The 15,678-nt window shown below is 33.6% G+C and overlaps 1 protein-coding gene across 1 annotated transcript in view; it reads left to right on the top strand.

The window, feature by feature from the left end:
* MED23 (mediator complex subunit 23) overlaps window positions 1–15,678 on the top strand; it is a 435,475-nt gene that overhangs the window by 358,765 nt on the left and 61,032 nt on the right. The window contains exons 27-28 of the mRNA XM_090410280.1: window positions 4,392–4,490; window positions 12,507–12,644. Coding sequence (XP_090266406.1) covers window positions 4,392–4,490; window positions 12,507–12,644 — 237 coding nt within the window. The remainder of the gene's footprint in view (window positions 1–4,391; window positions 4,491–12,506; window positions 12,645–15,678) is intronic.

Genomic DNA, 15,678 nt, shown 5'->3' with positions numbered 1-15,678 from the left:
TAAAGAAACTTTCGTAAAGTGTGCACCATTTTTATTTGAGGACTTTCATAATAAGGAAGCTATTGTAAAGCGCATGAAAGAGTTACCATTAAGTAGGAATACTATTAAAGACAGAGTAATATCAATGAATGCTAGTATAGAAAATCAAATACAACAACACTTGAACTCATACACGAGGAATTGATAAAGTTAGAAAATTTACCTCAAAACAAGACAGGTAAAGACATATGCGACTGTGTTGGTGTTCTGTGAGAAACAGATAGATTTATCGAAAATATTTTCGATTACAACTGATGGCGTGCCTAATATGGTTGGCCGTAATATCAGTTTTATCAAACAATTTACCGAATATGTTGGTCATCCCCTGGTTTGTTTCCATTGTATTATACATCAGGAGATACTGTGTGTGAAATCAGGATTTGGATGATGTGATGAGAATTGTGACAAAGGTAACTAGTTTTATTGCTGCCAGGGCTTTAAACAAACGAGAATTTAATTCACTTTTAAGAGAACTTGAATCAGTGTACAATGGTCTATTAATGTACAGTAATATTCAATGGTTGAGTCGTGGCCAAGTACTTGAACGGTTTGTTGAATGTTTAAATGAAATTAAATTATATTTAAATACGAAGGGCATGGAGCACGAATTTTCTCAGTTGAATGATTCTGTTTGGCTCAGTAAGCTGATGTTTTTCACAGATTTTTCATTGCACCTGAATGAACTTAATATACAATTGTAAGGTTTCGAAAATCTGTCGATGTTATGTTTGGCACGATCAAGAGCTTTGAGAATAACTCAAAATATCTCAACATGATTTAGAAAGTAACAATTTTAAGTATTTCCCATGAGTGAAAATTTTTTTAACGAAACCAGCCCCAAAGATCGTGAACAACATATCAACCAATCTATCGAAGTTCTAAAGTCAGTAACTGAGCAGTTTTCTTCTAGATTTGAGCAATTTCGAATGTTGGAACAAACAATCAATTCATAAAGTATCCTGATGAAACAGAATTCATGGATCTTAAATTAGATGGCTTTGAGTGGTTGGATTTAAAAGATCTAGAAATGCAACTAGATGTGCCAACTTCCAGTGTAATCCTATCTGGAAAAGAAAGTTTATTGCTCTTAGAAATGAATTAGAAGAACTTGAGTGGGAACATCTGCATGATACCGCGTGTAAAAATTCAGACTGTGAAATTCTAAGCGAGTGGAATAGCCTTCCCGAAAACTTTCATGCTCTTAAAATCTTTGCTAAAGCTCTTCTAACAATTTTCTCTTCTACATACTCTTGCGAAACTATTTTCTGCTTACATAATATCAAATCGAAAGGGAGAAATAGATTGAGCAATGATTTGAGCACTGCCTATGTAGCATTAAAATGTACACACTATAGCCCTTCTATAAAACAACTTTCTACCAGTACTCAGCAACAGAAAAGTCATTAACTGTAATGTAAGTTTGTAATTTCACTTTATTAAATTAAATGTATAATATGAATTCATAGATTTTATATCAACGTCCTATTAAATAAATAGCCTAATATGATATGTATAAATCATCATCTATGATTATGTAGTTAAATTTATAATGCATGTATGCAAGTGGCACATCAACAATGTCAGTATTTAAAAAAAAAAAGATGTTTGACACACCTGGGTAAAACGGTTCACCATCATCACTGGTATATTGGGTATGATAAAATTATATATATATTAAAAATCCTGAAATTATTTAAGTACTTGCCATTTAATTACTTAATTTCCATGTTTTTAGATAATCCCACAAATGAGGTTTACTCAGTCACTATTTCATGACCACCACACTATTGAAAATTTAATTGTTTTAATTACTAAATTATCTCTGCTTACACATTCCATTTAAGATCATCCAGAAAGGTATGACAATTGTTATCTTCTATTTTAAGTATAAATTTAATTCTTGGGTTTACTGAATTAATTTTCCCAATAAATTCATTAAGTTCAAACAAGGAAGAGTTTCATACAGCAACAAAAATCAATATATCTGTACCAAATAGATAGCTTGTGTGTGTGTGGGGGGGGGGGGGGGGAATATGCTGTTCAAAACACTCCTCGTTCCGGTGTTCCTTAATATTTTAATTATTTAAATTTATTTCTCTGAATTCTAATAGTTGTAGATGGAGTTGTTCTCCTGCAGTTGATAGCATGTAGTGTCATATGCTTGCAATTTTAAGTGTTGTTCTTATTGTGTTTATGTTTTCAGCTGCATTTATTGACATTGGCTAGGAAACTTAATCAAAAATTCTAAATAACATCATCATCAAATTCCTGCCATGTACCCTCAAGGGGTGTACAGGATATGATAGTACTACATGAAAAAAATTACATCATTACTAACTTCCTATCTACAATTCTCCTCCAAATCCGTCTGTTACTTGTCAAGAGTCCAACATTGTCAGATCTTATATTTCTATCGTCTAAAGCACTTTGTACCGTATCAATCCACATATATCTTGGTCTTCCTCACGGTCGTTTTCCTGCCAACATGGCAGAGAACACTTGTTTTGCTAATCTTTCCTCGCCCATTCTGTTTAAGTGACCATACCACCTGAGATTAGCTCTGCTAACGCATTCCTGGATGCTGACAATGTCAAGTTCTTTCCTAATATACTCGTTTTTAATATGATATTGCCAACAGAAATCCAACAGATATTTGCCATTATTATTAGCTTTGCTCTTTTCTCCAAATTTTCCCAAAATATTTTTGTATGTCTCACAATCATTTCCTACTCTGCTATTTAGATCCCCAACAAGGACCAATTTTTCATTGTGTCAGTTGCTGTTTCTAAAGCGTCAAAAAATTCCTCCACTTCTACCTTAGTAGAACCTTCTCTGGACAATGACACCAAATAAGTCTCATTGTCCAGTTCCCCATTCTCATATTTGCCCACATTACTCTACTTGAGACTGACTGCCATTCAAGAAGATTAGCCTCGTATTTTGTGTTGAATATTATGGCTACTCCTTCTTTTCCTTGATTGTCATTGCCTGAATATAACATTTTGTATTTATTCTCAGAAAGATCTCACCAGTTTTGGTCTTTTTTGTTTCAGTCACCCCTATTATGTCGATCTGGTACTTATCTAATTCTTCAGTTAGCTCCATTTCTTTGCCATTCAGGCTTCTTACGTTGATAGTACCAATCTTTAACTCTGGTGATGTTGAGTTGGGGTTTATTTTCAGATTTTTTCCAGTAGCTGACTTCGCTGTTCGCCCTGGTTCCCTGGCGAAAACAACAGGGGCCTTGTTTAACCGGGCAACGCCCCAGCTGGCATGAAATTTTGTCATGTTGTACCATCATTCTATATTTTGGTTTAACCAATAAGAACATAATTTGGTCGGCTAAATCCCAGATTGCCAGCCCATCCTCGTCCGTTCAGTATCCAAGTAGATACCCAACTGGGTGCACCACGAGAAGGTGAGGATTGGACATTAGGTCAGAAGCCCTGGTCGGTTCTCTGCATTCCTTTAAAGGCTATGTGGAGGTCTCCTCTCAGTTATACAGCTTTGACCCTTAAGCACCCCTTCTAAATATCAAATTCACAAATAATAAATATTTTTTACAAATGTGTTATTCTGCTACTGTGTAATAATTTTATTATGTCACCTGCTTACGTCAGGGGTAACCAGACTTCAATCCAAGTGTGGCCTTGGACAGTACCTCCTGCAAGCTGCTTACTTGAACTCTCTCTCCAGGCGCAACCTGGAAAAAGTAAGCAGTAGCAGAAAGCCTCCTGAAGAGTCACCATCAGGTTCAGCCCCATGTACTACCTGGTTGCTGGCCTGTGGAAACTGCTTTACAATTCTATCCTTGAACAGGGGGGTACTGGTTCCCTGATTAAAAAGATTTAAAGTAGAGGAGAAAAACAGTTAGGCATTCACCTACATTGCGTGTAGGAAGACAAAAAAAGGATGGATCAGAAACCCTACCCTATCCTAGAGACAAAACATGGAAAAGGCCACCTCATAAACTGAGGCAGTAGTATTTCATCAGGTAATGAAAGACATCTACCATCCAAAAGTCTAGTTGGCATTTTCTCACTAGGGAAGTTTAGGTGAAAATATTCACCTGCCAGAACCCTCTGTATGAAAACAGGCCATACCATATCACAGGAAGACAGGGATGACTTGGCTGGGATAGCTATATATTTTGCAATTACTTTCCTTTAATGAGCTCAATGTAATGTAACTTCAAATTCTTGAAATATTTTATATAAGTTACACAAAAAATTGGAAATTACATAGTTAAAACAATTATTCTGAGTCATTATAGATATATCTTTGAATTGCAGATCTACATTGTTTTTATCTATAACTAATCAAAAATAATACAGATGTGATTCTCATTTTAGACTGGCCTGTGACATACTTATATAACACTCTTCATTATTATGAACAGAAGCTAAAAGACCGGCCTGTGTTGAAACGGAAACTTGTGTCCGCTATAATTGGTGAGTCTTAATACCTTAATTATATTTCATTAATGTATTTATGTATTATATGATATATTTCATAATATATTATGTAACATGTTATATTATAATAAAATTTCTAGAATTAAAAAGCTAAGAATTTACTTATATTTCCCAGAATATATTGATCGAAATGTCTAGCAGCAGCAGGGTCTTTCTGTTGTGTGTTTGTGATACTGCTGAATTTTCCTGATGCATTTAACACATTGTGCTGCATTAAAGCTGAGAGTATTCATTCTCATACTAGTGACAAGATGTTATGCCATCATACTGAAAACATATTTATACAAACCATGTATGCCACAGTGAAAGAACTATTATTTATTAATAATAAAAATTTTATTTGACATATTGTAAAATATCATCAGTGCGAGTTGAATACAAAGGAACAGAAGAATTTTTCCATTATAATTAGAATTAATACAAATGAGAATAACAATTTCCCAAAATTTTACTATAAAAAACAATCATTATTGATTGTCAGGCCAGTGAAATAGAGATTCAGCACTTTCTTTGAATAAGCATTCAGATTTAAAGTTATGCAAAATTTTGCTATTATCCCATTGGATTCCATGGCTAGTGTTGTTAATTCCATATTAAACCAGACTAGATTTATGAGGTTTGATGATGGTATGGCTCTTTTCTGAAATATGTTTTTTAGCTTATCTGCTCATTTGACCTAAATAAAACAAGTTGCAGAAACATAGAGCTTGACAAACATCAGGTAGCAACAATGGTGACAGTTTGTGTTTTGGAGAAAGTAAGAGTTTATAGACTTGATTGATAGGTTTGAAGGTAGCAGTGGGTTGGAATGCCTTCAAAATCTTTGTCACACTTTCAGAAACATCTTTAATATAAGGACTAGGAATTTGAAAACTTCTTCCTCCCTTGGAAGATGCTGAATGAAACTGTCAATGATTTTATGTCTATAACTAGGCTATAACTGTTTAATAGAAAAGTTTGTTTGATATTTTCCAATTCCTGTTAAAGAGATACTTCAGAGGAGCAAATTTAAGTTATGTGTATATCAAGGATTTTATGATTTCATATTTTTGAGATGGATGGTGTGCAGATAAGATAGGAATATACACAGTCTTGCCATAAATACTGTTACAACTTCTGCACACACACACACTTATTCTGCCTACAGAATTGTGTGAGCCCAGTTTCATTAGTGGCATTCTGTGCAGCCAACATGCACATGTTTTTCAGTAGAGAGAGAGAGAGAGAGAGAGTTGTCTAACTATACAGGTTAACATGCAGTGGGGAGATTATGAGAACCATGTAGCTGTAATAGCGCTTCACAGAGTTATAATTCAACCACCTGTTATTTTCAACACACTAAAAACACTCGGGATCGGTGGGATGTTTATGTCTGACTATTAACTGTTATAACGATACAGAAGACATCTGACTGCCAAAAAACGGTTGACCACTCTGCATTAGGATGAAACAGCTGGTGAAGACTGTAAAGGCATGCTTCTCCCCATAATCTATTGAGAATACCAAAAGTGATATCGTGAGATACGAACATTTCGCAGAGAGCGATGTCACATGTACTAACTGATGACCTGGGGGTGAGCAGCATGCAAGAAACGACACCCAGCATTGCCAGTCTGAAGGTGGATTTGAAACAAGCAGTGGCAATCTTTCTGTTGGATGTTATGTATGCCACTATCAGTATGTGGCCTCACAGACTTTGGCCATGCATGAAGGTAAAAGGACAGAATTTTAAACATTGAGTGCTGCTATATATACATTATACATGTGGTTTGTATGTGCTGAAAGCTGTAAATGATTTACTGATAGATAAATGGTTTATGCACTGTTCAAGTTGTAACAGTATTTATGGGTAGACTTAGATGGTGAACTGTAAACGTTGGTTTACAGTAGACAGAATTGGAAAGTAATCCATCAGATTCTCATTTGACATCCAAAAAAATATAGATGCTAGGATCTAATTTCTGAAATTGAAGACGTAATATTAGTGCTTGCATTTACTAGGATTAAAGAAGTTCTTAAATCACTGGAACTTGTAAAACGTACCTTAAAACTAGCCATTTTCTCTTGTTCTTAATCATTTAAGAGTTTCTAAAAGGGATTTAGCTCTAAGCATTATTAAGACAACTAAGTTGGAAGCTGATCTTTCAAATACATTATGGATTTATTAGATATTTTTATCAACATATCACAAAATGCTGCCACTAGTATCTTTGAAAATAATAATAATAATAATAAAAGTAATAACAATGTCACTCTTAATCATAAATATTTAATCTTATTAAACCAACTTATAAGATTTGCTATGTTCACATATGATCAGCAGACCATTGATCTTAAAAATACAGAATCATAAAATCCTTAGTGTATAGAGCATAAAGCTTGCTCCTCTGAAGTTTCCTTCAATAGGAATTTGGAAATTATCAAGCAAACTACTCTCTTAACCTATAACTTACCCAAAAATTAGACAATATCATTGATAGTTTCGTTCAGCATCTTCCAAGTGAAAAAGTCTGCAGAATTCCTATTCCTTATATTTAAGGTATTTCTGACAGATTGTCATCATGTTGCTGCCTGGTGTTGCTACCAATTTTCATGTTTTTTTTTTTTTTCTTATTTTGGTCAAATGGGAAGATCAGTTAAAAAGCATACAGTCAACTCTCAATATAGCAAACTCGCATACTATTGAAGGGTCCCAGCCAAAGTTCTATAGGTACAGTGCTATGTTATAAGAAATCTGCTATAGAACCATCCACTGCCAGAGCCACATCCAGCTTATCAAACCTCATAAATCTGGTCTACTCAACATGGAAAAGACAAAATTAGCTGTTCATTAGATCCAGTGGGATAATACCAAACGTTTGCATAAACTGTACTTATAAATTTGAACTCTTATTCAAAGCAAGTGCTGGCGTCTAGCCTTTCTGTTCCCACAGTCTGGGAAATTGTTATCCTCAATTGTATTAAATATGTAATACACACACACACACACACACATGCACACATGCACATATCCCATTAGTGGTTTATCTTAGCACATGCTTAGAAGGATGATTCTGTTGTAACTCACACATTCCTTTGTTTTTTTCTGTATTTAAATTTCTAGTATTCTTTAGTTCACACTGTTGATGTTTTACAATATGTAATGAAATATTTGTGATTAATAACCAATTTTTATTTCACTATGGCATGTATATTTTGTATAAATATGGATGTCCCACAGATGTCTTTATACAAGAAAATACTTAGAACATGATTGCACAAGAGTTTGTCCTCATTGTATACCACACTTGCATGTATCCATCAAAATATTGATATACAGTCAGATCTCTTTTTATGCGGTAGATACATTCCACAGTAAACCGCATATAAAAAATTGCACAAAAAAGACATACCCGTATATTTTCGCGTATAATGCGAACTAGAAATTTTGTTTGAAAACTAGCCCTAAAATGCCATGTCCACGTATAATGTGATCTGTTAATCTTGTTCCCTAACATTATAAATAAAACAATACGAATTAACGAAAGAAATATTTATTTTAAAACAAAATGTCAAAATCCTTTAAATTCTTCATCTTTTGAGTCATCGAACATTTCATTTATAAATCATCTGTAGGCATTGCGTCATCAGTGTAGTCGTTATCGTCAAAAGTCAAGACTGTCTTTTTGCTTACGCCAAAGTCTAATATTACTCTCTGCTACACCAAATTCTCATAGCAACACTGTTATGTTCTTCTGCAAACTGCACGATACGCAATTTAAATCCTACTTCAAAAGATGAACATTTACATTTCTGTTGGCTCATTTTCAGGCCAGGTTTGTTTAACGAATAATATTTAAAATGAACTGTGGTTAAACCGATATAATTGTGCTAATATCCCGCCATGGGGGCAGGATATTAGTACTACTTACATTACTGGCTTTATGCACAGATATGATGCGTTCTCGGTCGCCGAATGCAAGTGGGTCAAGTAGATTTGGTTGCATAGCCATTAGGTAGTATATATTGTGTGTGCAAGTCTAATAGATGTTAGATTTTTTAAGATTCGCATATAATGCGAACCCCTAACTTTAGACCAAAAACTTTTTGCATTATACGCGATAATATACGGTAACTTATGTTGAAAAATTAGGGATACGTTTCATAATTTTCTAAAACCGCATAAAACCGAAGCAATGAATTAAAATAAACCTAAAATCGCATAAAAAAGTTTATAAAAATTCATGAAAATAAGAATGCCTAACTTTGTTTTACAGCTTTATTCATTTAATTTTAATGAAAAGTAACAATTTTTTTTACGTTTTTTCATCAGAATTGTCGTCGCTATTAGACAATATTCGGCAACGTTTGCAAACTAGTGCGAAATCACTTTCATCACCAGAAGAAATAGTCAGCGCATCAGATCTGTATGGTAAAGGCAATGGTTCTTCACAAACAGAATTAACTTCACCCTCGTTCTGTGCTGATTTTTTTCTTCTGACAATGTAATCAGTGATTAAACTTTGTGGTGATCATTTTACTAATTTTTTTATACAGCTCGTGATAACCAGACATACAGTTCTTCAGCTCACTTTGGAATTTAAAGGCTCTTTCAGAATTTGTGTCATTAACAAATGATGAAGAAAATGATTTTCCTATTTATTGCACAGTTCAAGAACTCGAATTATATTTGCAGTCAGGGGACAGGTTTTTCTTCAGCTTCACTATCATTTTCTGGATCTTCAACAATATTTAAAGTTAATCAATATCCAATAATATCATCGTCACTTAAGGCATTATCCACAAGCAGTTCGTCTACATCATTCTGGTTAAGTGTATCAAAACCTTCTCCACCAATTTCATGTGCCAAAGTAACGATTTCTGCTGAATAATGTAAATGTTTGAATAGTTGCACTGTTTGAAACACATCCAGGCCAAGCTGCTTTCCAGCAGGCATTTAAAGTTTGTGGTCTTATTTCAGCAATAGCAGATGCAACATGATTTAAGCAGTCCAAAATAAAAAAAAATTTCCAAACGTCAGTTACTGTTAATGATTTATTTTCTAGTTTATCCAATATAAATTGAAAAGTGTGCTTAACGTAAAATTTTTTAAAAGTAACAATTATGGCTGAATAATGCTTGTTGTATTGGGTGGAAAAAACACTAACTGTACATTTGGATGTTCTAAATGCAAATGACTTGGTGACAAGCTACCAACACTTCTATCAGCTTGCTCCACCTTTGCAACGAGTTGTCCTGGTGTTGTACCACCTTACCCCAGTCCTGAAGATACTTTCAGGCGCAAACTTTGTTTGCTTATACTTGGATAAAGGATTAAACTAATCTTATTATACTCTAACCAAGTGAAAAATAAACTTTCAACATCTTTCTCTAAATCCAGAGTAATTTATTAAAAAAGGGTGGCACACCATTTGGCAACTCCTATAAGTAGAGATGACCTGCTAATGCTTCTGCCTGGTATCTCCACTTGGGCCTGGCTTCCACTGAAGAGACCTCAATAAAGGTCGAAACTTGTCTGGGTTGTAGCCCTTCCCTTAATGCATAACATTAGACATATCCGCAAGGAGATGTGTTTTGCATTATGGGAGATATTGAGATATAAATGTAGGTAGCTTGCTCCACCTTTGCAAGGAGTGCCCTGGTGTTGTACCACCTTACTCCAGTCCTGAAGATACTTTCAGTTGCAAACTTTAACGGATTAAACTAATCTTATTATACTCTAACCAAGTGAAAAATAAACTTTCAACCACTTGGTATATCTGGCTGTTTTTCTGAGAAATTTCATTTCTGCTTTTCTTTTAATATTTCTGCATATATTTTATATCCTGTATTTTTAACAGATTAATTCCCCCATAGTTATTAGAATCATCTTTATATTCTTTTTTTTTATAAATTGGGATAACCATTGCTTTTTTCCAAGAGTTAGCAGTTTTTCCAGATGTCCAAACCATATTAAAAAATTTCAAAAGTCTTTCATTAAATTTTTCATCTGCATTTTTGTGTAGTTCTATATTTATATTGTCTTTTCCTGGTATTTTCCTATTTTTCATGTTCTTTATTGTAGTTTTCAGTTCTAACATTGTGATATTTTCTGGTAGATCATTGTTTTATAAAATTTTATTTCATTGTTCTCATCTGTCAGAGATTTTGGAAATAGGTCACCCATTTTTCTAAATCTGTTGTTTGTATTTTTATCTTTTCTTTTATTTCTTTATTCATATATTTTATTACTTTATAGGTTTTGGGTTGTGGCTTAAATATATCCTTTACTTGTTCTGTTATAAAATTGTTCCATCTCTCTCTCTATGTTTTTTGCAATTGCACTGTTTCTTTTATACTCCATTTCTGCTTCTATTGTTTTGGAATTTAGCTATTTCTGGTAACTGTGCTTTTTTTTGTTTTTATTATATTTCTATTTCTTTGTTCCAGTCTCGTAGTCCTCTTTTTCTAATCCATTTATGTTTTATTCCCAAGTTTTCTGTTGCTGCTTTTGCGAGAATTATTTGCTTCAAATTTTCCCATTTCTCTTCTATGTCACTTGATTCATGCCTAGTTTCTGTTTTTTGAGTTTATACATTTTTGATATTGTTGTCTAATATGAGGATCCTGTAATGAAGAAATTTTGTAATTTGATTTATAAAAATTTTCAATTTTATGTATTTTTAGCCACTTTGGTTTAAGTGGCTAAATCGAATTTTTGCTGATACCATTTACCAAATTCATTACCTGATACCAAATTTTAAATAGTGGAATTAATTTTAGACATTTATGTCTAAAATTAACTCCACTATTTAAAATTTGCGATAATGTAGTCAGTTACTGATTTACATCTTCTGGCTGACCAAGTATATTTATACATTTCCTTGTGTTTAAACACCAAATTCATTATTCTCATATTATTATAAATGACAAAATCTCGCAGTGACCATTTTGATTACATGTATCTTTGCCAAATTTACCAATTTGTTTTTTTTTTTTTTTTTTTTTCTTCCTATTCTGACATTTAAGTCTCCTGCTAGTAGTAAGTAGTCAGTTTTGTTTGTTTTATCTGTGGCATTCTGTAATTCGTATAAAATATATTACTGTCTTCTTCTTTTCCTCTTCTGGTGAATATGCACCAATTATTGTTATGTGGCCTCTAAATGTCTTGAGTTTCAATTTCTATTAGTCTTTCGTTCAAATAATTATAATATACAATATAGTTCTTTAGAGATTTATGCACCATAATCATTATACCTGCTTTTGCTCTTTCTTCTTTTTTTTACCTCACTGTACATTTGTATATAGTTGTTTGTTTCTTTTGCACCTTTTTGTTTTTTCTTTGTTTCTGTTACTATACATATCTTTATCTTAGCTTGGTTCAGTTGTTTATCGAGTTCCTCTTCTTTGTATGCAATGCTCTCTCACATTCCATATTGCCATCTTCATTATGTGTTCCTTTTTCCAATTTCGTTTACCTTTTCCTGGATTGTGTTTTTTTCCCTGATAATTCGTCTGGCTTTTCTTTGGATGAGACTTGAAAGTATATTGAATTTCCCCAGGACAGGTTACTAGCCTGTCGCTGGGTAAGTCCAGTGGTAGAGCTGCTACCTAATGCCTCTGGACAGACAAATCCAACAGCATTTATACTGTTAGGATGTTAGGATTATACCGCCCATACTTGCTCACCAGTGCCTCGTTTGTACATTTAGAACAGATGCACCACGAGAAGGTGAGGTTGGCATTTGAGTGGCACCACCCTTTCCATCCTCATTAAAGTAAAGACCTATTTAAATTTTATTTATTAATTAAATCATTTTTATATAGTTAAGAATTTTTAATAGAAATTTAGGTAGCTAAAAAATTTCTTTGCAATATTATTTTTAATATTCATTCCCTTTTTTTTCTTTTTTCTTTTTTTTTTTTTTTGAACAAAATACTTTCTTTGAATATATAATTTATGCATATTTGAAGGTAAAATTTTTTTCTACCCAACCTTTTTTAAATTTTTAGGGTCTCTTAAGGACATTCGACCGAGAGGCTGGTCCCTTAGTGAAGGCTATTTGAATTATATGCAGAAAGCACATGATGAAGTTGATTGGATTCCAGATCTTGATTATTATATCAAGCTAATTGGTCGTATGGTGGATAGTATCCTTTGTTTTAATGTTGAATAAACAGAACTTTAAAATCTCTATATCTATACGTATATCTATATATCTATATCTGAATTATATCTATAATGTTATGTTCTCTACTTTTCCATTTAATTTCATTATAGCAGGTGTTCAAAAAGCTTAAATAGCAGTCCTCCACCATTTACTTATTTCTATTTCTTCCATAGTCATAATTAATGCTTTTGAGGATTCATTTTTATTGTCCTCTACCAAGTGTATGTATGTATTCTTGACTTAATTTTGTTGGTTTCTGTTCATTTACTAACTATGGGAGGGGGGGGGGGTAATCAATAATGTGTTCATGGCAGTCCTTTGTTTTTAAATGTGAAATTACCATCGATTAATTTGAGCTTTTTTTTTTTCCTTCTTCCAGATATGCAAGATTCTCATAAATGTATTTTTTCAGATATCTGTAATTTTTAATTTAGCTTTATTGTATTTCTGTGTTTCTCCTACATATGGAAGTATGAGGCTAATTAAATCAGGATATATTTTGAGAAAGTGTAGTTAATTATATATATATGTATACACACACACACACACACACACACACACACATGGTTTGTCTGGGAAATTCCCAAACTTTTGAATTATTGTGCAAACAAGTACTATTAGCTGCATGCTTCATATGCTGCAATCTAGCAGTAACATTGGGAAATAGCCTATCAAAAACTGCAATGTGATATTTTGTTTAGTTATTACATCTGTTTGTGTCAACATATGTTCAGTTCGGCTGCTGATTTTATTGCGTTTAAAATGAGCGATTTTCATGATCAATGAATTCATCTAAAGTTTTGCATCAAATTGGGAAAATCTTTCATGGAGGTAATCAAAATGTTAAAACCAACATTTGGGAATGAGGCTTTAGGATGGACTCAAATGTAAAAGTGGCGGAAAGGTTTTGCCTAGCTTCAGTCAATGACAATCCCTGTTCAGGATGACCATCAACATCAAATGACGAAAATATAAAAGTTCATGAAGTTATCTGTTCTAACAACTATTCACGAGGTACTGAAGAAGTAAACATTTCATAAACTGTCATGAGATTCTTAGGCAAAATTTAGGCATGCATTGCAGCCAAATTTGTGCCTCGCCGTTTGACTGACAATCAAAAACAAATTCAAGTTGATGTGAGCCAAGAGCTTTTCATTCAAGCTTATGAGAATGAAAACTTTTTAAAAAACATCATTACTGGGGATGAGATGTGGGTTTATGGTTATGACATTGAAACCAAAATTTAGTTGTCAGATTGGGTGTCAAAGGGGTCACCACAACCCCCAAAAAAGCAAGACAAGTGCATTCAAAGATAATGACAATTTTTGATTCTGAGGGCATTGTTCATCATGAATTTTTTCCACAAGACAAGAAATGAACAAGGGGTATTACCTTGAGGTATTAATGCAACATCTTCATGAGGCTATCAGGAAAAAAGAAAAGCCAATGCTTGGAGGAAAAAAACATGGATGCTTCATCATTGGCATGTGGAATGTCAGCCATATAGATGAGAAAGAGTAAAGGTTAACAGTAGTGAGACCTGGAGAAACTTTTGCTGTAATCCTGCATTCAAATGATCTGATTCCTTGTAGTTTCACATGAAACCTCCAAGCTCAAATATAACAGCCAATAAGGCTGGTCAGGCCTAATAGTAGTTTGACATTTGAGCAGGGTAAAATTCAATTTCATATTGAAAAAAAGATTGTGTAAGAAAGTTTTAAAATAAATCAAGGTTTGAACAGCTATCAGTGTGAACTGTAGACTTACATATACAAACGTTATTCAAGAAAAACTGAATGAATTTGAAAACAAGAACCAAACCGTGGATATTCAGTGGCAAACCTTTAAAAAAAATTGATTGATTCAACCAGACAGGCATGGCGGTGAGGTAATCTGCAAGAATAGAAAAATCAGAACTCCATGGTGGACTCAGGAAGTTAAAGAGGCAGTCAAGGAAAAGAAGAAAGCATATCTAAAGTTCCTGATAAGAAAGTCAGTCACCTCGTGCTTTTAGAGAATACAGAGAAAAATGTAAGAAATCAAAGCACCGTGTGAAACTAGCTATACAAAAGTCATGGGGAGACTTTGGTAAAAACATAAAAAATAAATATCAGGAATGTGATAAAATATTCTGTAGGCTATTAAAAAAGCTTAGAAATGGAGTGAAAAGTAATGTGAAAGGAATCAGAGATGACAATGGTGACATGAAAACTGAAGATAAAGATATTCTAGAAATCTGGGGTAATTACTTTCAAAGACTGCTAAAAGTGTCAGCATAATGGTAGAAAACTTCATTCAGGAATACATATCCATACTTGAAGTACAGAAAGTCATCAAAAACTGGAAATATGGAAAGGCAGCTGGAGTAGATGAAATTCAGCCAGAAATGCTCAAATATGGAAGTATAAGTTTTACAGTTATTCTGGAGGTTGTTGAAGAAGCATAGAAATGGAGGAAAGAGTGCTGTAAAAGGAGTTAGAGATGATAAAGGTTACATGAAAACAGGAGAAAAAGATATCCTTGAAGTATGGAGTAATTACTTTGAAAAATTGCTAAATGAAACAAGCACTGATAGCACAGTGGTAAAAAACACTCAACAGGCATACAGTCAGGAATACATATCCATACTTGAAGTAGAAAAAGCCATCAAAGACTTGAAATGCGGAAAGGCAGCAGGAGTAGATGATATTCGACCAGAAATGCTGAAATATGGTGGTATAAAAGTCTTGCAGTGGCTGCACTGCATAGTATAGAAAGCCTGGACAGAGGGACGAATTCCTGATGATTGGAGTAGAACTCTCATGGTACCCATATATCAAAAGGGAAATAAAACTGAATGTGAGAATAACAGAGGTATTTCCCTACTGAGTGTTCCTGGCAAGATCTATGCAAGCATACTTGAGAAACGGTTGAGAAGAATTGTAGAAGAAAAGCTTGGTGAAGAACAAGCTGGATTCGGGCCAAATAGAGGCTGTCAGGATCAGATCTTCACTTTACAACAAATAGTTGAGAAA

The sequence above is a fragment of the Typopeltis vanoorti genome, chromosome 20 (assembly GCF_054136105.1).
Source record: "Typopeltis vanoorti isolate ZY-2024b chromosome 20, IOZ_Tvanoo_1.0, whole genome shotgun sequence".
Lineage (NCBI taxonomy): Eukaryota > Metazoa > Arthropoda > Arachnida > Uropygi > Thelyphonidae > Typopeltis > Typopeltis vanoorti.
Note: the sequence above shows the minus strand (reverse complement) of the source record. Positions and strands in the feature narration are given on the sequence as shown.